Source organism: Anolis carolinensis, chromosome 2, assembly GCF_035594765.1.
Source record: "Anolis carolinensis isolate JA03-04 chromosome 2, rAnoCar3.1.pri, whole genome shotgun sequence".
Classification (NCBI taxonomy): Eukaryota; Metazoa; Chordata; class Lepidosauria; order Squamata; family Dactyloidae; genus Anolis; species Anolis carolinensis.
The window spans coordinates 199,215,495-199,238,606 of record NC_085842.1 but is presented as its reverse complement, the minus strand read 5'-3'; the positions used below and the strand labels follow the sequence as shown (position 1 = coordinate 199,238,606).

General features: G+C 39.6%; 1 protein-coding gene across 1 annotated transcript in view; it reads right to left on the bottom strand.

The window, feature by feature from the left end:
- The window catches only part of ambn (ameloblastin), a 31,481-nt gene extending 22,874 nt beyond the window's left edge, over positions 1 to 8,607 (bottom strand). The window contains 3 exon segments of the mRNA NM_001328227.1: positions 882 to 932; positions 4,574 to 4,659; positions 8,491 to 8,607. Coding sequence (NP_001315156.1) covers positions 882 to 932; positions 4,574 to 4,627 — 105 coding nt within the window. The 5' untranslated portion in view covers positions 4,628 to 4,659; positions 8,491 to 8,607.
- Positions 8,608 to 23,112: the final 14,505 nt, after the last annotated feature.

The following is a 23,112-nucleotide window of genomic DNA, read 5'->3' as shown; positions in this document are numbered from 1 at the left end:
ATTGGCCCCCTCCTAATCTCCTGGAATCATCCCAAAAACAGAATGAGGAAGTCCCTGATATTTGAAACAAAAACAGAATGAGAACAGAACATTTTTTTGTCATTTCCCACACCCCTAATTTACATATAGATGGAAACCGTTCACATGGAACTAGGATGGGTTTGTAGCGAGGGGCCTTTAAACTGTTCAGCCAGACAGGTTCTTGGCCTTACTAAACTACAAACCCCAGAATTCTGCAGGAGGCATCAATCGGATTTAAAGTGGATCCATGATCTAATGCAGTGGTTCTCAACCTGGGTCCCCAGATCATTTTGGGCTTCAACTCCCAGAAATCCTAACAGCTGATAGACTGGCTGAGATTTCTGGGAGTTGTAGGCCAAAAACATCTGGGGACCCCAGGTGGAGAACCACTGCTCTAATGTGATGAGGCACTTAGAAATGCAGTAAGATTTCCTATAACCCATATCCACAGTTTCACTTATCTGCACCCAGGGAGAAATAGTTTCTCTAGCAATTTGCTAGCTCCTCCATAGCAGGTTTCCCCTGGAAGTTACCTCTTCCATTGGAGGACCTAGTAAATTCCAAAATGATACCTCTCTAGGAATCTCCAGGCCCTCCAATGCAACTCTATGTATGCCAGTAGGAAGTAAGCTAATTAGAAGACATTTAGTTATATCTGCAGTTTCAAGTAATTGCAATCCATTTGCAAATGTATCTCCCATGGATGCAGGGGTCTTGTACTGTATTGCTCACAGTATTTGCTGATTTATTTTCGGATTGGTTTGATTTTTTAAACCATCAAAATAATCTGGTGTTCATGAATAGCATATATAAATATAGGGGGTTTTTTTTAATAAAAAAATAGAAAAATATATCTATACCTCAAGACTAATACTACCCATTCCAGGTATCCCGGCATGCTGAGGGAATAGCTGTAAACAAAAGAAAATGAAAATGAAAACAGAATAAAATAACATTTGACATTTGTTCAAACGTAGGTCCTCCATGTATTTTGGACCTCAAGCCCCAGCCAATTTCACCAACAGTCAGAGGTTGTGGGAGCTGAAGTCTGAAACACCTGGAGGACCAAAATGTGGGAAGCATTGCTGTAAAGGTTAAGGGGGAAAAGAATTAGCATTGTATCAGGATTCCCAGATTCACTTCAGTGCAACCTCTCATTGTTAGCACAAAAGTGGGGGGCCCACGACCAACTGAGTAAAACCTGAGAACAATCCGAAATGGTTGATTAAATGGTTAAAAATTAACCTGATGAGCATACTTTGTTATTCAAAATAATGATGTTGAAGGTCATTATTTCATGGCTGATAATTTATTACTTTTACAGATAATTTACAGGATTGGGGAAATTTAATCATTTTAATGAAGCCCGGTGGCGAAGTGTGTTAAAGCACTGAGCTGCTGAACTTGCACACCGAAAGGTCCCAGGATCAAATCCCAGGAGCAGAGTGAGCGCCTGCTGTTGCTCCAGCTTCTGCCAACCTAGCAGTTCGGAAACATGCCAATGTGAGTAGATCAATAGGTACCGCTCCGGCGGGAAGGTAACGGCACTCCATGCAGTCATGCCAGCCACATGACCTTAGAGGTGTGTACGGACAACGCTGGCTCCTCAGCTTAGAAATGAAGATGAACACCAACCCCTAGAGTCAGACATGACTTAACGTCAGGGGAAACCTTTACCTTTACTAATCATTTTAATATTTTTAGTTGATAATTCTAATTTGACCATTTAAATAATTTAACTGATTTTAAATTTAAACATAGTGTGTCATAAATGCCTTTTTTGAAATTAATGTGTAATTTAGTATTCTCTAAAATGAATTAATTTTGACAAATTGTTTTTTGAATTAACATTAGGACATTTACTTTAACCCTTCTGAAATTTGCAGTCTTAAAAAATGAGATTTCATTTTGTTCCATTAATTTCGATGGACCTAAATCTTGAATAACATTAGCTGGCAGGATTGAAAACCAAGAAACTTTCAATGACCCTCCATTAGACTCAGGTTTTCCCTGAATCAATCCAATGTTTTCAGTTAAAGGATTTATGTATTTGGTGACAGATGTGGAAAAAAGATAATGAAAACAATTGGTGATTTCATCTATAATGTTTTATAATGAATAGTCTAGTAAAACATCTTGCTTAATATCAATGTTTTTAAAATGTTAGTACCCAAAAGACTTGAAATAATCGCTTGTCACTGTGGTCAACCAGATATTTTGGACTATAGCTCACATAATCCTTAATCATTGGCTATACTGGCTGGACTGGAGTTTTAGGCCAAAATAGACAGTTTTACAGTTATCCATTCCTGAGATAGGAAGTGAGGTTGAGAGAGAGAAATAGAATCATAGAATCATAGAATCATAGAATAGTAGAGTTGGAAGAGACCTCATGGGCCATCCAGTCCAACCCCCTGCTAAGAAGCAGGAAATCGCATTCAAAGCACCCCCGACAGATGGCCATCCAGCCTCTGCTTAAAGCCTCCAAAGAAGGAGCCTCCACCACAGCCCGGGGGAGAGAGTTCCACTGTCGAACAGCCCTCACAGTGAGGAAGTTCTTCCTGATGTTCAGGTGGAATCTCCTTTCCTGTAGTTTGAAGCCATTGTTCCGTGTCCTAGTCTGCAGGGCAGCAGAAAACAAGCTTGCTCCCTCCTCCCTATGACTTCCCTTCACGTATTTGTACATGGCTATCATGTCTCCTCTCAGCCTTCTCTTCTGCAGGCTAAACATGCCCAGCTCTTTAAGCCGCTCCTCATAGGGCTTGTTCTCCAGACCCTTAATCATTTTAGTCGCCCTCCTCTGGACGCTTTCCAGCTTGTCAACATCTCCCTTCAACTGTGGTGCCCAAAATTGGACACAGTATTCCAGGTGTGGTCTGACCAAGGCAGAATAGAGGGGGAGCATAACTTCCCTGGATCTAGACGCTATTCCCCTATTGATGCAGGCCAGAATCCCATTGGCTTTTTTAGCAGCCGCATCACATTGTTGGCTCATGCTTAACTTGTTGTCCACAAGGACTCCAAGGTCTTTTTCGCACACACTGCTGTCAAGCCAGGCATCCCCCATTCTGTATCTTTGATTTCCATTTTTTCTGCCGAAGTGAAGTATCTTGCATTTGTCCCTGTTGAACTTCATTTTGTTAGTTTTGGCCCATCTCTCTAGTCTGTCAAATAGTGAGCTCATAGCCTGTTCCCAATCCCATACACATGGTTAAAAAGATACGTCTTCAGCTCAACCAATAGGCTAAAAGATAAGAAGAGGAAAGGAGGCTCAAATAATTTCCAAGTTATCTGGTTTCAATTTTTTTCATATATTAATTGAATTGTAAGGCAAGTAGACCTTCACACACACAGTGGTTCTCAACCTGGGGTCCCCAGATGTTTTTGGCCTACAATTCCCAGAAATCCAGCTGTTAGGATTTCTGGGAGTTGAAGGCCAAAAACATCAAGGGACCCCAGGTTGAGAACCACTGCTGTAGAAGGATGTTCTCAGTGGATGATATGTAAAAACTATACTGTTGCATTATCTGGGTGGAGGCCAAAATGGGGCACTAGAAAGACAAAGAAAGCATCATGTGCAGTGAACCATCATTATAAAAATTTAGTGCACTTCTATATCTCGGAAACACTCTTTGAGGCTCACAATAACTACTAGAATCCTCCAGGGCGATTATTATTATGTCGTAACATAATTTAGAGTTACTTGTGAGTGTTTTGCATTCACAAGCCCTATGTAGCTCCTTGTTTTGAGCTATTTAGGGACCACAAATTTCCTCCAGTCTCCACTTACTGGGAAACAGTAATTAGTGGAATGGGGATTTGTTTTCCAGTCAATCAAAAAGCAATCGGTTGATATTCCTACCCTTCTAATAGTAGTAATTCCCCGTGCAAAGGTGGGGGGATTGTGATAGTCATCCTGCTTCTGCTTGCCATGCCATAGATTACCCATAAAAGGTTTTCCCCTGATGTTAAGTCCAGTCATGTCTGACTCTGGGGGTTGGTGCTCATCTCCATTTCTAAGCCAAAGAGACGGCGTTTTCCGTAGACACCTCCAAGGTCATGTGGCCGGCATGACTGCATGGAGCGCCGTTACCTTTCCGCCGGAACGGTACCTATTGATCTACTCACATTGGCATGTTTCCGAACTGCTAGGTTGGCAGGAGCTGGGGCTAATAGCGGGCGCTCATTCCGCTTCCAGGATTTGAACCTGGGACCTTTCGGTCTTCAAGTTCAGCAGCTCAGCGCTTTAACACACTGTGCCACCACCAGGGGGGATGACTGTAGCAGCTACATCCTAATGAGTATGGATTGGAAAGAAGAAGGGAGGTCTAGGATTCACTGCATAGCACTGCAACTATAATTCTTACACATACATACATAAATTCAATGCAAGATTGTGACACTGAGGAAGAACTAAAAGACAATTTACTGTCATCTACCTGCCTCAATGTATCTCCCAATGAGATGTTATAGTTACTAATAAAAAAGTCAAAAATATTCTCTCTAACATTCATATATTGTGACCAATATGAAGTAAAATTGTTATGATTACCGGCAGAGCAGAACATATTCCTAAGAGGCTGGAGACAAGCATCCATTGTTTCATATCTGTAATGCAGCCGAGCAGACGAGAAGTGCCTAGAAATAATTTGAGAGAATGTCAAGTTCCTGGAAATGTAATATAATGAACAGTGAAACAGTGACATAGTCAATACAAACAATACAGTACATTTAAACAAACAATTCCACTGGCATATTTTGTGGCTTGCCCAATTCCTACTGTACTGTAGCCTACCATTTTGCAATACTAATCATCGAGCAGAATCTTGACAATTTTTAACGTCCTTCCACAAAAATAGAAAGAGCTTTTTTTAAAAAAAAAAAAATTAAATGTCACTCCAATAAATCCAGAGCTATGGGTGTCAGGGATATTGATGTAAGGCATTTGCCATATTGCACTTCTGTTTTTCTAACTACAGTTCCATTATTTCTCAGAGGTAGATTGTCAAAGAGAAATGCTACTGGCATTGCACAATGCTTAGCAATTGAAGAGTGTACAAAATGTTTCACATGTGCTATCTAGTTGTAGCCCTTTTCACAACCATCCTGTAAGGCACAGCTTTCAAAATTGTATGTTGCACCACATTAGTATTTCTGCTGCAATGTATAAGTGTGTCACAGAAATGCAACAAGAATCCTCTGAGTCTATGTGAAATAAGCAATACAATTTACATACCGGTATATTTTATGCAGCAAATATGACAATTAGTATGATGCCTTTCTGCCATATTCATGTATGCACCCTGTGATCAGGGGATCATACACGTACAGGGCCGACCCCACCATGGAGGCCACGTGATGCCGCCGCCTCAGGCGCAGGTCCCGGGGGGCGCCGTCAGGCTGGGCGGGAGGCGGGGCACCGCTCTGACGGTGCCCCGCCGCCCGACCAGTGCGCCCTGGCCTTGTGGCCTGGCTGGCCTTGCCCAGGCTCCCTCTTTCGCCGCCCGGGAAGGGGAGGAGGGATCCCATCCTCCCCTCCCCGGGCAGTGAAGGCTCTCTCTTTCCAACCCTGGCCCTGCCTCCCACGCTGCGTGGGAGGCGGGGCCAGGGCGAATAGCATGGGAGGCGGGGCCAACCCTGGCCCCGCCTCCCACCCAGCGTACCCTGGCCCCGCCTCCCACGCAGCGTGGGAGGCGGGGCCAGGGCATGCTGGGCGGGAGGCGAGGCCAGGGCGCAGGAGGCGGGGCCGGCGGGGGGCGCTTTTCAGCACCCCCGCTTAATATTTAAATTTATCTCCGGCCGGCCCTGTACACGTACTACACAACATGCATAATCAAGTTTTAAAAAACTGATTACATATCACTTCATGTAAAACTGAATTACTGTGTCATGAAATGATGCATGTCTAAACAGTGTGTCATCAACCTGAAGTGTTTGAAAATCTCTGCTGTAAGATAAATCACAATTAATATTCTCTAAACTTTATTGCCTCCATAGCCACAGATTTTGTATCAACAGATTCAGTTATCCAAGGCTTGAAAATATTGCTCTGAAAATAAAAAATCTCCAAAGCAAAATTTGATTTTGCTATTTTATATAGGTAAAAAGGTAAAGGTTTTCCCCTGACGTTGTCCAGTCATGTCTGACTCTGGGGGTTGGTGCTCATCTCCATTTCTAAGCCGAAGAGCCGGCGTTGTCCGTAGACACCTCCAAGGTCATGTGGCTGGTATGACTGCATAGAGTGCCATTACCTTCCCACCGGAGCGGTACCTATTGATCTACTCACATTGGCATGTTTTTGAACTGCTAGGTTGGCAGAAGCTGGAGCTAACAGCGGCCGCTCCCGCCGCTCCCGGGGTTTGAACCTGGGACCTTTTGGTCCGCAAGTTCAGCAGCAAAGTGCTTTAACACACTTCGCCACCGGGCCATTTTATATAGGTGGCACCATATTATCACACTATTGTATGCAATAGACTTTGAGTATCCATCTATGGATGTTGGAATCCATGGGATTCCTGAAATCAGTCCCAGAAGATACTGTACTATTAATGCATAGCAACTTCTACACAGGAAGCAACAGTATGGACTCAAAACCTCACATAAAAAAGAATGTGGGACACGGGTAGGATTTCAAAAAGCACATTAAAGTGAGACTGGCCGTTTTCACATCTCTATACAACAAAGCTGGCTTTCCACTATTTGAAACAAATATCCATCTTCAACTATTGCTGGTTTCTCCCATGTCAGAGGGGCAAGGCATCTAGTCAAGTTTATAATGTGAACTTAAAGGAACTACCCTAGCTGCTTAACCAGTTTTGGAAATAAAGTTTATCACTGTGGACAGCTCATTTAAAGTTCAAACTAAAACCCAACTTGGATTCACCACCAGACTGACACCACTGTCAAAAGTGGAGACATCCTGACCAGCAAAGTCACCTTCTTAGCTCTTGCTGATCCTGCTGCTTTCAAATATTGTGGGGTAAAACTCATCAGCAGTAAGAAAAACCCCAAACTTTAAAAATATAGTGATTCTGTTACCTCCAGGATAATAGGGCTTGTAACAAGAACATCATTGGACTAGATGATAACACATTTTCTAAAAAACATTTGGAGACAGCTTTATCTACCAATGGAAATTGATGTTTTATATATCTCAGGTTTGTTGGCACTAATTAACCTCTTTTTAAGAAAATTAAATATAGAGTCTTTTAAAATTCAGCAAGAGAAAAGGACAGTTCCACCTCCTCATGTCACCAGCATGACATTACCAAAACATCCAGACCTCATCATATTAAATAAAAAGTCCAGGAGCTGTGAGACAATCAGGGGCCACTGACAGCTCTTCATGTCAATAGCCTTCATTTCAGGGAGGTGGTGGAACGGTGACTGATATTTCCTAATGTTATGCAATAGGAACCATCACAAAATGTGTTTGCCACCCCATATGATAAAGTTCATAGAGATGTCAAGAACTTAACCTGGACCTTTATTTGTTCAAAAGATGACCCCTGAGCTGTAGTCCTTCTTAAAACCTAGCTTCTTGACAAGGAGCTCACCTATAACAAATTTATAGACTTAACAGAAAATGTCTTAACAGCAATCAGTAGTAGTAGTAGTAGTAGTAGTAGTACTCACTGTAATATGTCAATCACAACTTTAAAGAATAATAATAACATTAGAGTTCACCCAGGGCAAATTCCCCAATGCTGAGTGGCATTATTCCAATACTGATTGACATTATTGATTAAATTGATTTTTCTGTAGTTTACCTGCAATGGAATTGTAGGAAATATGGTAGTTCCTATTCGAGCAGAATATCTGAAGAAGTCTGAGAGATGCTAAAAGTACCGTGTTTCCCCGAAAATAAGACAGTGTCTTATATTAATTTTTGCTCCCAAAGATGTGCTAGGTCTTATTTTCAGGGGATGTCTTATTTTTCCATGAAGAAGAATTCACATTTATTGTTGAACAAAAAATGAACATTTATTATGTACTGTACAGTAGTTGTCACCACAAACCAGCATAACCAGACAAACTGTGAAACCTATCAAGAATTTCTTGTTACTACCACTATTTCCATGTACAACAATCTATGGTACGTATATTTACCAATCCTGCATGCTCTGTTGTTCTGTTTGGCAGGCACTGGGCATGCTTCCAAACAAAAACTTTGCTAGGTCTTACTTTCAGGGGAGGCCTTATATTTAGCAATTCAGCAAAACTCCTACTAGGTCTTATTTTTCGGGGATGTCTTATTTTCGGAAAAACAGGGTATTGCTCAAGGATCAAACCAGATTCATCAAGGATCAAGACCCAATGGTCAGCATGGTCAGTGGCCATGTTGACTGGAAGGGTGTTCTGTGAATTGTAGTCCAAAAAAGTACCTTTTCCACAGTCGTACATTGGGAGATGTAATTTTGCCACCTTAGTAGAAGCACATTAATTACAGAAGACCAAAAGGACACTTACCTTCACACAATTGAATGTTGCTTCCCCAAACTTGTCAGGAGAACTCAAAAAGTCTTCACAGAGGAAATGTTTCACATCAATGGCTCAAGAACCTCTCTCCCTCTAGTTCTCTTACTCACTTTTTCTCTAGAATATAAACCTTATTTAAATGGCTGCCTAACCAATCAATATTAAGCAAGAGGGCTGAGAAATTATAGCCTTTCTGCTTGATCCCACCTATCCCCTCTTTCACCCAAAACTCAAAGTCATAACAGCTCGTTATTTATAATTGCATCTTCAGGTCTGTATTTATAACAATCACTTTTCTACCCCCTAGAAAATGAGCACAAAACTGGATGTGAAACAAAACAACAACAAAATAAAGCTGATTTGTGATCCCAGACACAAGCATGTTCACCTCTGCCTCACCTCCCATCCACCCCCAGCATAGACTTAGGGTGCATCTACACTACAGAAGTAATGCAGTCTGATACCATTTTAACTGCTGTGGCTCAATGCTATGGAATTCTTGGAGCTGCAATTTTACAAAATCTTTCTTACTCACCAAACCACAGCTCTCATAATTCCATAGCACTGAGCTATGGCAGTTAAAGTGGCATCAAACTGCCTAAGTTCCACAGTGTAGATGCATCACAAGTCTGGATATAGGCAATATGTTTGTTTTGGTTTCTAGTGACATGTAAGTTCTGCCCATAGTAATAGTTGTAATAGTAGTAGTAGTAGTAGTAGTAGTAGTAATAGTAATAATACACTTTATTTATATTCTGCTTTATTTTTTGACTCGTGGCTTCAAAGTGCTAACCCTCCAGTCAGCAGATTTCCTGCAGCTAGCTGTTTTAACCACTGCATGACCACGACCCCTGGTATATTTTGCTCATACTTTCATGTCATCACTTTTCTCTACAACAAACATGTTTTGAACATCTCTATGTGAACAGGTCTCATTATTTAAATTTTTATCCCCAAATCCTACATTTTATTCGGATCCCACTCAATCATTTTAACTGTTGAAAACCCATAAAATGGAACCAATAGCATACAGATTTTTACTGAAACTACAACCCCATCTTTTCCTTAGTGCAGATATGGTTGTATTGTATCCATTTTGATGAAAGCTCACTGGAACATATCTAAAACTAAGATGACTGTGATATAAGGGTGGATTGAAGTCATCTCTATATTCGGAATAGATCATTATATGCAAATGAGCATTGGCTAAATTTCTTTTCAAAAAACAAATGAAACTAAAGGAGAACTAATAAATTTCTTGGAAATATAATTGGAAAATATGTACCTCACACATTCTGAATTCCTATTTCGAGGAAAGCTATTTAGAGCTTTATATTCTTTTCAAGCATACCCTTGTGTTGTCAATGAAATTACAACAATAAAGCTGTCTTTGTTTCTTACTATGGAACTATTTTTTCTTTTACTGAGCTTTTTCCTTGAACTTGAAGGAGAGGACAAAACTAGCAGTCAGGCATTTGACTTCCACTGTGATGTGATTTGCTTTGCTTTCATATGTTAAATTGTCAGCTCGAGGCAAAATTACTTTGTCGCATAGCCAGATTCTCTGGGGAAAAAATTTAAAGTGCCTAAAGATTTTGAGAATTGAATTCCCGAGAAGGTCAATGGAAATGGTATTATTTAAGTACTCGAGGTCTGTTTGAATGTAGCAACAAAAAAAAAATCACAGTAAGCTCAGCTTCATCTCTCTCCACCAACTATGGTTGCCAGGTCAACATCATTGCAGTCCCTGATATTTCAGAGTTGAAATTTTGGACAGGGGACAAGTCCTTGTGATGTCATGGGGTGAACCCTTCCAATGTCAAAATAATGGTCAGGGTGGTGAATGAGCTAGAACTGCTTCTGGGCCAGGGAAGAGAACCAACATGGTGATTTGAGCATTAGACTAAACATACGAACTCAATAATCCACTAGAGCTGCATTATTGTTTATAGTAAATAGTTATACATTGAGGGCCTTCAATATCATATATCTCTTCATAAGTGCAATTGCAATGATTAATCACTTTCTGGTCCCACAATCATACTTCTACACACCTGTCTTCCCACACAACTGCTCCTTGATTTTAATTTTAATTTTTAGCACAATTGTGCAATTTTAGCATTTAAAAATAAAAAGGCAAATATAAATAAATCTATATATACAAGCAGTCCCCAAGTTATGAACAAGATAGATTCTGAAAAGGTGTTCTTAAATTGAATTTGTATTTAAGTTGAAACAGGCACATTTTTAAGTGTAACTCCAGCAATATATACAGTAGAGTCTCACTTATCCAAGCCTCGCTTATCCAAGCTTCTGGATTATCCAAGCCATTTTTGTAGTCAATGTTTTCAATATATCGTGATATTTTGGTGCCAAATTTGTAAATACAGTAATTACAACATAACATTACTGCGCATTGAACTACTTTTTCTGTCAAATTTGTTGTATAACATGATGTTTTGGTGCTTAATTTGTAAAATCATAACCTAATTTGATGTTTAATAGGCTTTTCCTTAATCCCTCCTTATTATCCAAGATATTCACTTATCCAAGCTTCTGCCGGCCCTTTTAGCTTGGATAAGTGAGACTCTACTGTACATAGTTTTGGATAGAAAGGGGAAGGATTAACACCCATGTGGTATTTGTTTTGCTGTCTGCGCACCTCTTCAAAATATTTCCCCTCACTTTCTGTCCCCGTGATCATTGGATTTTGAAAAATTTGGCTTGCTGTGGAAAGAAGGGATGGGTGATAAAGCTTCAGTGGGGACACCTTTTCCCCATGATAACTCTTACAGGAGTGAATTTCCTTTCCTAGGCGTAGATTTCTCCCACTTCCTGTTGTTTCACCCCTGTTCTGAACTATGAGGTGTTTGCAAGTTTGATGTTTGTAGCTTGGGGACTGCCTGTATAATAAAAGTGAAAATATGTTTATATCTATGTATGTATGTTTATATGTGGGGCCCCTGGTGGCACAGTGCGTTAAAGCGCTGAGCTGCTGAACTTGCGGACCAAAAGGTGCCAGGTTCAAATCCCGGGAGCGGAATGAGCGCCCGCTGTTAACCCCAGCTCCTGCCAACCTAGCAGTTCGAAAACATGCAAATGTGAGTAGATCAATAGGTACCGCTCCGGTGGGAAGGTAACGGCGCTCCATGCAGTCATGCTGGCCACATGACCTTGGAGGTGTCTACGGACAATGCCGTCTCTTCGGCTTAGAAATGGAGATGAGCACCAACCTCCAGAGTCGGTCACGACTGGACTTAACGTCAGGGGAAAACCTTTACCTTTACCTATGTTTGTGTGCAATTTCTGAGATGGCTTCCACTTCCAGAGAGCACTGTAACTCCCACTGATGGCAAATACAGACCAAACATGGCACACAGACCACCCGTGGCCAATATAAAATACTGGTCACAGATTTATTTATTTATTTTTGGGGGAGGAGGAGTTGACCCTGGACTTTAGGACTTATAGTTCACACCACATCCAGAGAGCCCTGTGACTCCAACCAGCAACATATCTTGACCAAACTTGGCACACAGATGCAACATGATCAAGTACTGGCAGGCTTTGGAGGAAATTGGCCTTGAAGGTTGGGAGTTATAGTTTGCCCACATCAAGAGAGCACTGTGAATTCAACTGATGATGAATCTGGACCCAACATCAACAACTGAATACTGACTCACACTCAACATGACCAACTTTGAATACTGGTGGGGTTTGGGTAGAATTGAGCCACAATGTTGGAAGTTGAAGTTCACCCACATCCTTATGCATTTTCTGATGAGACCATTCTTAAATTCCAAAACCAAGCAATGAATAATTTTCATGATTGCCCTTACAAAAGACATAGCCTGGATCTTCCAGTGCTTTCATGTTAATTTGGCGACCTGGTGTTGCAGATCTGGCTGGTAAAGGAGTTACTTCCCATGCCAACCTGATCCCATCTTTGAAATTACTGTATACAAGTCACTACACCCCTGGCTCTAATTGTGTGGTTGCGTAGGTGGGAGGACAATGGCTTTCTGGCACTAGTGTGGTAGCAGCCATATTGCAGCAATTCCCCCTCTGATGGTGGTGAAAGATATATACTGTTCTGGAAGCAAAATGTACATGGATTGATTTTAGTTGGTCTTGAACATAAGGTCAACTATATATAAAGACCTATCCAGAACCATTTGCTTAGGGATCTCACAAGTTAATGAGAGTACTAGAGAGTGCTAAGGCAAGGGGAAAAGGGGGGCATACAGCAGCATTAATGGAAGAAGATAGTCATGGATGACTGTGGGTGACTGTGACTCAGTTTGTCTAATGCATACATGTCTTCCCTTTTGATTAAGGAATATGGTGAAATTGCTGAAAGCAATAGTTTCTGGATAGAACAGAATGTCTATTTACTTTGACCCTCCAACAATTTTAGGAGGCTGCATTGTACCTCCAGTGAAGTAGTGTCTCAGTTCAGAATCATGAGGTAGGATTTTATGACGTATTTGCATTACATTATCAAACAAACTGTAATTATCATAGGAACAGACAGAGCATAAGGTGAAATTGCAGGTAACGATGGTGCATAACTTGCTGATCCAAACAAGGATGATCTGAGGCGGTTAGAAAAATATCAGTTTGTCTCTAGTCTGGCAAGTCAGGCAACGATCTAGCTAGACAATGTAAAAGTCTTAATTCCCTGTGGTATTTGTGGCTGTCTGGTTTCATGGGCAAAATTCCTAAAAAAAAAAAAAACCCTAAGTGGATGTGATGGACATTATGAACCCAGCAGCCTGTGGTATCTGTGACTGTCTGGTTTCGTGGGCAGAATTCCTTAAAAAAAACCTAAGTGGAAGTGGTGGACATGATGAACCCAGCAGCCAATAATAATCCAGTAGTCATTGGGGCAACTGGTGATGGGACAAGCCCCACTGGTCACTGGTTTTTTTGGGGGGGAGGAGTTGACCATGGATTTTGGGAGTTATTGTAAACACCACAACCAGAGTGCCCTGTGACTCCAACCAACAATGTATCTTGACCAAACTTGGTACACAGACCCAAAATGATCAAGTACTAGCAGGCTTTGGAGGAAACTGACCCTGAAGGTTGGGAGTTATAATTCACCCACATCAAGAGAGCACTATAAACTCAACTGATGATGGATATGGACCCAACATGACCAACTTTGAATACTGGCCCAGCTTGCCCTTGTTTAATTTATTTATTTTATTATTTATTACAACATTTATATCCCGCCCTTCTCAGCTGAGGGGGAACTCAGGGCGGCTTACAATAAACACACATATAAAAATTATACAATACACTATAAATCAGACTAAAAATATTAACTTACATCAACATTCATAAAAACATTCTAAAAGTTTAACCCTTGTTCTGCCTCTTAATTATGTTTTACTATATTCATCCTTGTTTTTCACTATTTTATTATGTCACTGTGGATAATTGTGTATTATTTTGTCTGTTTCGTATGATGTATTTATTTTATCCTGTTTTGGTGTGATTCCCTGGGCGTGGCTCCATGTTATCTGCCTCGAGTCCCTTTGGGGAGATGGAGGCGGGGTATAAAAATAAAGTTGTTGTTGTTGATGTTGTTGTTGTTGTTGTTAGTTGCAACAGATATTCTGTGGTGTTTGAGCTCAGCTTGTAATGGGATCAGACAGTAAACCATTGAGTTCATCTACATTTACATCTATCATCCCCTTCTCCCCCCCCCCCCAAACACATAGTGGCATCTGGTGATCCCCCCAAAAAAGTTCCACACTTTTGATACCTCAACCCGTTTCGGAAAGGAGATGAAACAGTAAAATGTCATTAGTTGTGATAGAGAGTGCATATGTACAGCAGTTACAAAGTATGATTGAAGATCATCGACACCAATGGCTGTGGGAAATAGACTAAACTTTTATTTTAGGAACTCCATTAGAGATAGGTGAGCTTTCTAAAAGTGCTAGATCAAGCTAATGTAGAATAGAAGGAGGATTAACTTTTACTTTTGGGGTAATGCAAGATCAAAAAGGAGGTGGCAAGAAAAGGTGAGGTGATCCCTAAGAACAACAGTCTAAACAAGTTACGATAGGTGGATAATACACAGGAGGTTTTAGCTCATTGAAACATTAACCCTATCACTGCTGTGCTCTCTTACACACACACAAAATCCTGTTTCGCTTACACTTGAAAATTTCCTTGGGCCGGCCCTGCCTTTGGTATAAATCATCTCTAGAAGCTTCACCCATTGAAATAGTTATCACCCACAAGTATCCATTGTGTACACTGAACTCACTCTATTGTGCTTACCAGAACTAATCCATTAAGCCCATCACAGATTCTTTCACATATTGCCACACTGCCTTCCTTTCTTGGAGGCAGACCATTAAATGGACTGATACTTCAAAAGCTCCAATGACATTTTATTGAATTTCCTGCCACCACCAAGAGCCAGTCTGTGAAGACACTCAATAGAATCCTCAGCCAACCAGATCATGGATCCTAGCTGGTCTGTCCAATCAGGGGCTGGCTCAGACTTCTTGAATAGCTGTTGGATTAAATAAAAATGATCTGTATTACAATTGTGGTATGTCAGTCTTTGGGAATGCAAATTCCACTGATATCCTTTCTGGGCAGGAAGAATAAATACCTCTGATTTTGCCTTCTAACCCATCCATGTTTGATTTGGCCTTCTGGAGTAGCTAAGGCACTATTTGGTGGTAGCTGAAATCACTTGACAATGGGATTCAAGGCTTATCGTCATTTTCCTTGGTGGAAAGATGACATAAAAATAAGAAAAGAAACAGGAATAATTACTTAAATTAACAACTTGCCAAGTATTTTTTGCAGGAAAAGGACTGAAAAACTACTGTTGTGTTTTTAAGGCAACCAAGGCATTACTATAACAATTGCCTCTGGGCACTCCACTCCTGCCATCTTTTTCTCCCTGTGGCCCACCTTCACTATTAAGGTAGTTTCCCCAGAACACTATTTTCATCCAGAATAAGAGGCAGCAGATTTCTAAGAAAGAGAATTGTGACATCTGGAGTCAGTAGATCTGCTGTACATGGGACTAATAACTGATCCATAAGAAAATTCTATGAAATTTATGGTGTTGCCATAAGTCAATAGATGACATGAAGGCCCATATGCACATATGTACAAGTCCTCCATTCTCTGTTTCACAAGGATAACTCAAGGATTTTGCTGTAATGCAGCAAATGGCTTTTCCTCATAATAACCCAAAACTGGAAAAATTGTTCTGGTTACCAGAGGCAAAAAAGCAAACATTGTTTTTTCTTGACAGTAAAAATGAAATTATAACATTTTAAATAATTAACTTTTTGGCTACACCTTCACATAACCCAAAACCTGAAGCAGCCACCTTACATGACATATGGACGATAAAATCCTGCCCCCACATTTTAGTAGAAAACAGAATTTCATCTTTAATACAGAACCAAAGTTCTCCTTGCAAAGGCAAGCAATAAGAATGATAATTGCCATACCATGAAAAATTTCTCTTTCACAGATTTTCTCTGTCCATGCAAGACCTGGGGGGGGGAAATGTTCCTTGAGGCTTTTGAAATGAAAATATATTCAATTCCATTCCATGTCCCACAACATAGTTCATTTGCATATCTCCCTTTGAGTCACAGTGCATTAGCAAATTCCTGAGGAAGAGCAATTTATTTTAAAATAAATAAATATCACACAAGATTATGAGGTTCTTTGATCTTAGCAATCAATATCAATGAGCCAGGGGAAATGTTGAGCAAATATTAATTATAAAAGGCAAGATGCTAAAAACAGGGAGCTGCCATTAGCAATCTAGAATATTAGCAATTATTTCAGAGATGTTTCAAGGGTGCTAAATGCATGTAAGTAGCTCTCAGAGAATCCAGGCAGGAATGTCTGGAAAAACTGAAAAGTAAATCTTGCTTTACAAAGTACTTAGAGGAATTGATTCTATCCAAGTCTCAGGAACTATTTTAAATGCATGCAGTTCATGAATCACGATAATGAACAACCACTTCACAGAGCTGTAACAAAGGAATTAAATGATAAAAGGAAGAATCTAAAATGGAAATAGGCATGCTTTCGGGGGGAGGGGAGAGAAGGAAAATGAAGGCTAGTAAAGGGACAGGCACCGTTGTCTTTCTAAAAGCACCTTAAAAGAAAGATCAAAGAAGTGAGTTGAACAGCTCAGAAGAACAACTGATAAGCCTAGCATTGCATAGCCTATTGGTAAATAGCTGCACCCAGTCTCTGGGTACATATCCTTTTGACAGATGTGAATCTCCATGAATATGTGGAGACCACCTTTGGAAAACCACTAGTCAAAAAAAGCATGACCTTGTTTGAAGTCAACTCTTTGAACAAGTGATATTCACAAGCATTCATGGCATTCAAGTTACACAGGTAACTTGGCTGTTAAACTGAAGAACTATGTCTTTAAACTGCCAAGGATAAAAACATGCCACTACAACAGTGGTTCTCAACCTGTGGGTCCCCAGATGTTTTGGCCTTCAACTCCCAGAAATTCTAACAGCTGGTAAACTGGTTGGGATTTTTGGGAGTTGTAGGCCAAAACACCTGGGGACCCACAGGTTGAGAACCACTGCACTACAAAAATATAATTGGTCAGCAGAGTTTAAAAGATGTTTCTTTGCAGGTGCAGTTGACCAAAAGATATACACTCCCTTAAAATGTCTTAGTTTAAAATATGCACTCAGAAATAAAAACAAAATCTTCTTTGAAAAATAACACATCTTGTTTACTAATAAACATCTTGTATTAATTACCATACAGCCACATTTCTCATTGAAGTTCAGTTATAGATAAGGTATAGCTTCTCTCTGTGTCGAGAACACAGGTTATCATTCTTAATCAATAGTCCATAGTCTTTGAATATAGTTGTACTCACTGAAGTCCATAATCATACTGTATCCATTGAAGTCCTAAAGCATACTTCTCTATTGAAGTCCAAACAGCAACCTGCTTTCATTGAAGATCAAACACGTACATGCATCCACTTCCACTGAGGTCTGATGCAAGACTGAATACAAAATGGAGTCCTGAGTCTGCACATGCTAAGTTCAATCACATGTCTATAGCCCCTCACACACCAAAGAGGTACAAACTGGCAAATCAACATACACATAGAATATAGGTTAGCAGATATATATTAACAAATAAATAGTGAGAGGCTTGGGAGGTTGCTATTTCCAACACCTGGATTATGAAAAAGCTAACCTTTTGGACTAAGACCTCTCAAAATCATGTATTTAACATGATCAGTGGGCAATGGCACACTAATTCAATGATTCTGGGAATTATAGTTTTAAAAGTATTGTTTCCGAATACTGCTAGTGTTGTGTGCTATTTAGTTGTTCCTGACTTATAGTGACCCTAAGGCCCTTCAATACTGGTCCTGTATACCAGGATCTGAACCCAGATTATTTGTTTATCCCAGATTATCTGGCAATGGAGACTCGTATAATCCAGTTCAAAGCAGATAACCTGGAATCAGATCCTGGGATATAGGGCAGTGTAGAAGGGGCCTAACATGAACCTATCATAGATTTTCTTGGCAGAAATTGTTTGGGGGGTGGGGGCAGGAGAGAGGTTGCCTCTGCTTTCCTCTGAAGATGAGAGAGCACGACTTGCCCCAGGTTATCCATTGAGTTTAATTCAATCATTTACGAAACCTAAAAGCCCAGGAGAAATAGAAGGGAAATATTCCCAAGACAATGAAATAATCCTCTGCCCTTCACCCAGTCTCAGTGTCAACACAATTAAAGTAAGTGACCTTTAGGGTTTTCCCTCATATATGGATTCAGAGTTATGTTATTAGAGATAAATATACAAAGTAGGACTTATGAATGTATTAAATACACTGGACTAGACAGTATTATTGTGATCTGTTGGGCTGTGAAAAAACTTAAAATATCTGTTCTTAAATGTAAGGGCCTATAAAACCGAAAAACTGGTTTGGCAAGGAAATCCTTCAGGCAGATAAAACAAACAAGAAAAGATATTTTCTTAAGATGCAATTAAAATCAGACCCCAGAAGGCATCCAAGTGTGTTATAAGATATCGAATGTGAACTGTGCCTCAATAGGATTGTATCGCTCTGTATATTTCCCATTCAGTTGTCTGCATTTTGTTTCAGTGTCTAACTCCTTTTATGGACTGTCATAATCTAAGATTAAGTCACAGACTGGGCAGTACTTTGAGTAGCTCCAGTTTCAAAATAGCAAATGAAAACTCTCAATTTTCCCACCACAAGGGAAACTTCATTAATTCTTGGCATCACAAGGAGTCCCCAGCCAATGACTGCTCGGATCCTAGTTTGGCCATTCCTGAGTCAATCAGGGGAGGGAATGGGTCTTTTGGATGCCCGTCAAAGTGGATAAAATGTCTTGTACTGTACTGATCCCTTTCAATTGGAGACTCTGCATCAGACATCCTTTCAGGCCCAAAAGTATATTAAACTTCTGTTATTGCCTTCAAGCCTGGTTTACATCTATCCTATCTGTCAAGATAGCATGTCAGGCGATGGATCCACTCTCCTCCGTAAGTGGCTAGCTAATTTTGGCAACAGTATGAGGGGAGTCCATTTAAACACAGATAATGTTGAAGTAGATGAACAATTTGAATGAGAGCTTGGAGAGAGAAAGATGTGTTGAACTACAGTGCTCACTAGAGGATTCTTGGAGTTATAAATGAAAACCTTAAGTGCCTTTTCAGGAGTCAAAGCATTTATTTGAATAAATTCAGTTTAAAAAAACTGCCTTTTAATCAAACCAGTCTTCATTTTTCTCCCAAATGGGCTAATACCCTGAGAAAATAGTTCTAATACAACGCATTCAACTCCAATATATTTCAGGAGGTTTTTTTTATCTCCTGAAATATATTGGAATCCCTATGGGGTCACAAAATAACCCCAGAAATCATTCTCTTCAAGCGTCTTTTTAAAATCCATGTGGATGGTTATTATTTTTTAAAATACCCTATAGGTTTGGGGAAATGAGGTGGAGTAAAAATGAATGAAAGAAGAAGGTGTTATTTAAAGAAATTTGCATCCAATTTTTGGAAGTCTTTGTACTGATGCACCATTTCACTTCTATTATTAACAAAGAAATATTTTAAAACACTCATGCAGCACAGTGAGATTACTCAAAAGAAAAGCAAACATTGGCAGCATGCTGTCCACACAGTTACATCCAACCAGGGGAAATAATGAATATAGTTTAACTGAAAATGTCTTGTAATTTGATATCATCAGTGGAACTCATTCATTTCACAAGTAATTATAATACTCTTTATGTGTAAGATATTGGAATCTTTATTCTCGATTACAGTGCCATGAGAAAAACTCATTTAAACTGAGATAGCTAAAGTGAATTCATATCAATACATATCAAGTGGAGGTTTAGATCAACCTCATGCCTGTGACCATGTCAAATCCTTTATTCTCCAATACTGTTATAAACAGAGCCAGCATGGTATAATGACTTGAAGCTGAAATAAAACTCTTGGAAACAGGGTTCAAATCCCTGCTCAGCAATGGAATCCACTGGGTGATCTTGGGCAAGTAACAATCTCTTAATCTCAGATGAAAGCAAAGGCAAGCTCTCTCTGAACCAATCTTACCAAGCAACACCATGATAGGGTTGCCATAAGTCTAAAACAACTTAAAGGCAGGTGCACACAGTGTCAGAGACGGTCAAGATGAGAGCCATTGGTCTAACAATAAAGTGATGCTGAAATGAAGGGAACATTGAGAATGTGGTTGTAGACAACCATTTGGAAATTCTAAGTCAAGGATTCTTGAACTTTTTCAGCCATGGGCCCCTTATTGAAGCAAAAGTTTATTGTAGAGCCTCAAGAATTGTGTGCGACTATCATGAGACCAATCATAAAATACTGAAACTGTGTGTCTAAAAAGGGAGTGCAACTATTACATGCTGGCAACTATTAGGTGATGCAATACAGTATACAATGGTATGTGATCATAAGTGCATGGTATTAGTACACCAGGGGTTCTCAAACTTTTTCAGCTGAGGAGCCCTTTTTGAATTACTGCCTTTGTAATAATAATAATAATAATAATAATAATAATAATAATAATAATAATAATAATAATAATAAAAAACCCAGAGTCGATCCAGGCCAATACTCTTCTGCCATGCAAGAAAAACACAATCATAGCACTCTCTGAGTGGCAGGAGGGAAATAGGGTTTTGGAAGCAAAGAAAGTGGGAAGAAGGTCTGTGTGGTGAGAAAAAGTGTATGGGCAGTGAGGGAGGTAGGGGAGAAGGGGTTTGTGCCCTGGGAGGACACTGCTGCTGCTGTTTCCAGCAGCTCAAAACTTTAATTTCCCTGCATTTCTCAGGAGGAGGAAAGTGGAAGAGGCAAGAAGTAGCATGGCGCCACGGAGCCCTCAATATCACCCATGAAGCCCCGAGGGCTCCACGGAGCACAGTTTGAGAACCCCTGTTCTAAGCTAAGATCTGACACTAGAAATGAATCTAGAATAAGTGAAGTATTTTGGAGTTGGAGAAAGCCTTGGAATACAAAGAGGGTGCAGTGTTCCCAATAGAAGGTAGGCAAAGGAAACCTGTAAACTAATCCTTGCCACAAAGTTGTGGATTTAGCTTGTTGGTATATGTTAAGCATCCCTTATCCAGAAATCTGAAAGGCTCCCAAATTCAAAATTGTCTACATAGAAGGCTGAGATAGAATTATTTCAAATATTGTGAATAAAATTACATTTGGTGTATATTAGGGCTGCACAAAATTATTGTTAGTCTTCATAGGTTGGATCAAATTCTTTAAATTTGTACTTACGATACAATATTCAACACATAAGCATGGCCTACGCCAAAAGCTTAAGAATCGAAACTTACTCATTACTTTTGTTTGAATTTTGTAAACCACAAAAGCCTCCCAAAGTCAGTTCCATTGTCAGCACAAGCAAGCAAAGAAAAGCCAAAAAGGCTGCCATTCTTCATTAAATTAATGACTTCTCACTATTAGGAAAGGAAAGCAGTCTCTTTTCCTGCAGACTTCGCTGAGAAAGAGACTGAGAAAGCACAGAATTCTGGGAGATGTAGTTTGGGAAGGCAAGGAGCCCTATGCCAGAGAATTCAAAAGGCCCTGCCCTAAATTACATTTCCTAGAATTCTGCTCTGCATCAGAAAGCCCCAATGAAGATAGGGGAGAGATTTGTCACTCCCTAGAAGCAGCCAGTCAGAGTTCCAATGAATGGTTGAATCTGCAAAGAAGAAGACCAATTGATACTTCTAGTAAGTAAATATCTGTGTTGGCCTGGTAAGAAATACCTAAATGGAAGTTCTGTTGGTTCATATGAGAGACATTCAGTTAAATAGCTGTTGTGACTTTTAAAAAGGCTATGTCAAAACTTTAAAAAAAATCCCTAAAATTAGTAGATGTATGAATATTTCAGCAAATTGGGAAATGATCCCATTATCTTGTGTCATTGTATAGAAAATTGAAAGAGAGAGCTCTTGTAGTTTTTTAATGTTGCTTATAAAATTTTTGGAAAGTTCCCAAAAATCCATGGATAAGTGAAACGTTCTGAAACTTGATGGGCCAACACTGATAAATGTATTCTACTGTAGCAAGTTTCACCCCAATAGCTGTAAAATGAGGGAGAAAGCCCCTGAACTTTCCCCACTTAAGCAATTACTACAACGAAAAAGTAATGAAATTCCATTACTCTCGTTATAGTAACAAAATTTTCACTAATTATACTTTAGAAACACTTTAGAAATGAAATGCTGGCACCCCCTAATTTTGTAATGAGCTTTGAAACATTTTTTCATCAATCACACAGTCCTGGTATATATGAAGCATGAATGATTTTTCATGTTTAGACTTGGGTCCTATCTCCAAGATATTTCATTATATACATACAGGTACAGTAGAGTCTCACTTATCCAACACTCGCTTATCCAACGTTCTGGATTATCCAACGCATTTTTGTAGTCAAAGTTTTCAATACATCATGATATTTTGGTACTAAATTCGTAAATACAGTAATTACTACATAGCATTACTGGGTATTGAACTACTTTTTCTGTCAAATTTGTTGTATAGCATGATGTTTTGGTGCTTAATTTGTAAAATCATAATGTAATTTGATGTTTAATAGGCTTTTCCTTAATCTCACCTTATTATCCAACATATTCGCTTATCCAACATTCTGCCGGCCCGTTTATGTTGGATAAGTGGGACTCTACTGTATATGCAAAAATAGGTATTCCGAATTGTGAAAAAAATCCAAAATACATCTGATAATTTCAGATAAGGGATTTTCAGACTGTATTACTACAGTAGAAAAAAAATCCAGCTAGCTGACCTTCAGTAATGTAGGAATTTTAATTCATCAATGCTCTGTGATTTGTAAAGGTATAGAGGATATATTTCAGAGGAAGGAATTGGCAAAATCACCTCTGAATATTTTATGCTTAAGAAAACCCAACCTGAAGGCTCTCTGATCAACTTTGAAAGGAAAAGGAAGGCTTGCTTTAATCTTCAGTTAATAATTAACCAAATGATGTAAAGTCTGAAGAATTGGTCCAACTCCAATATTAG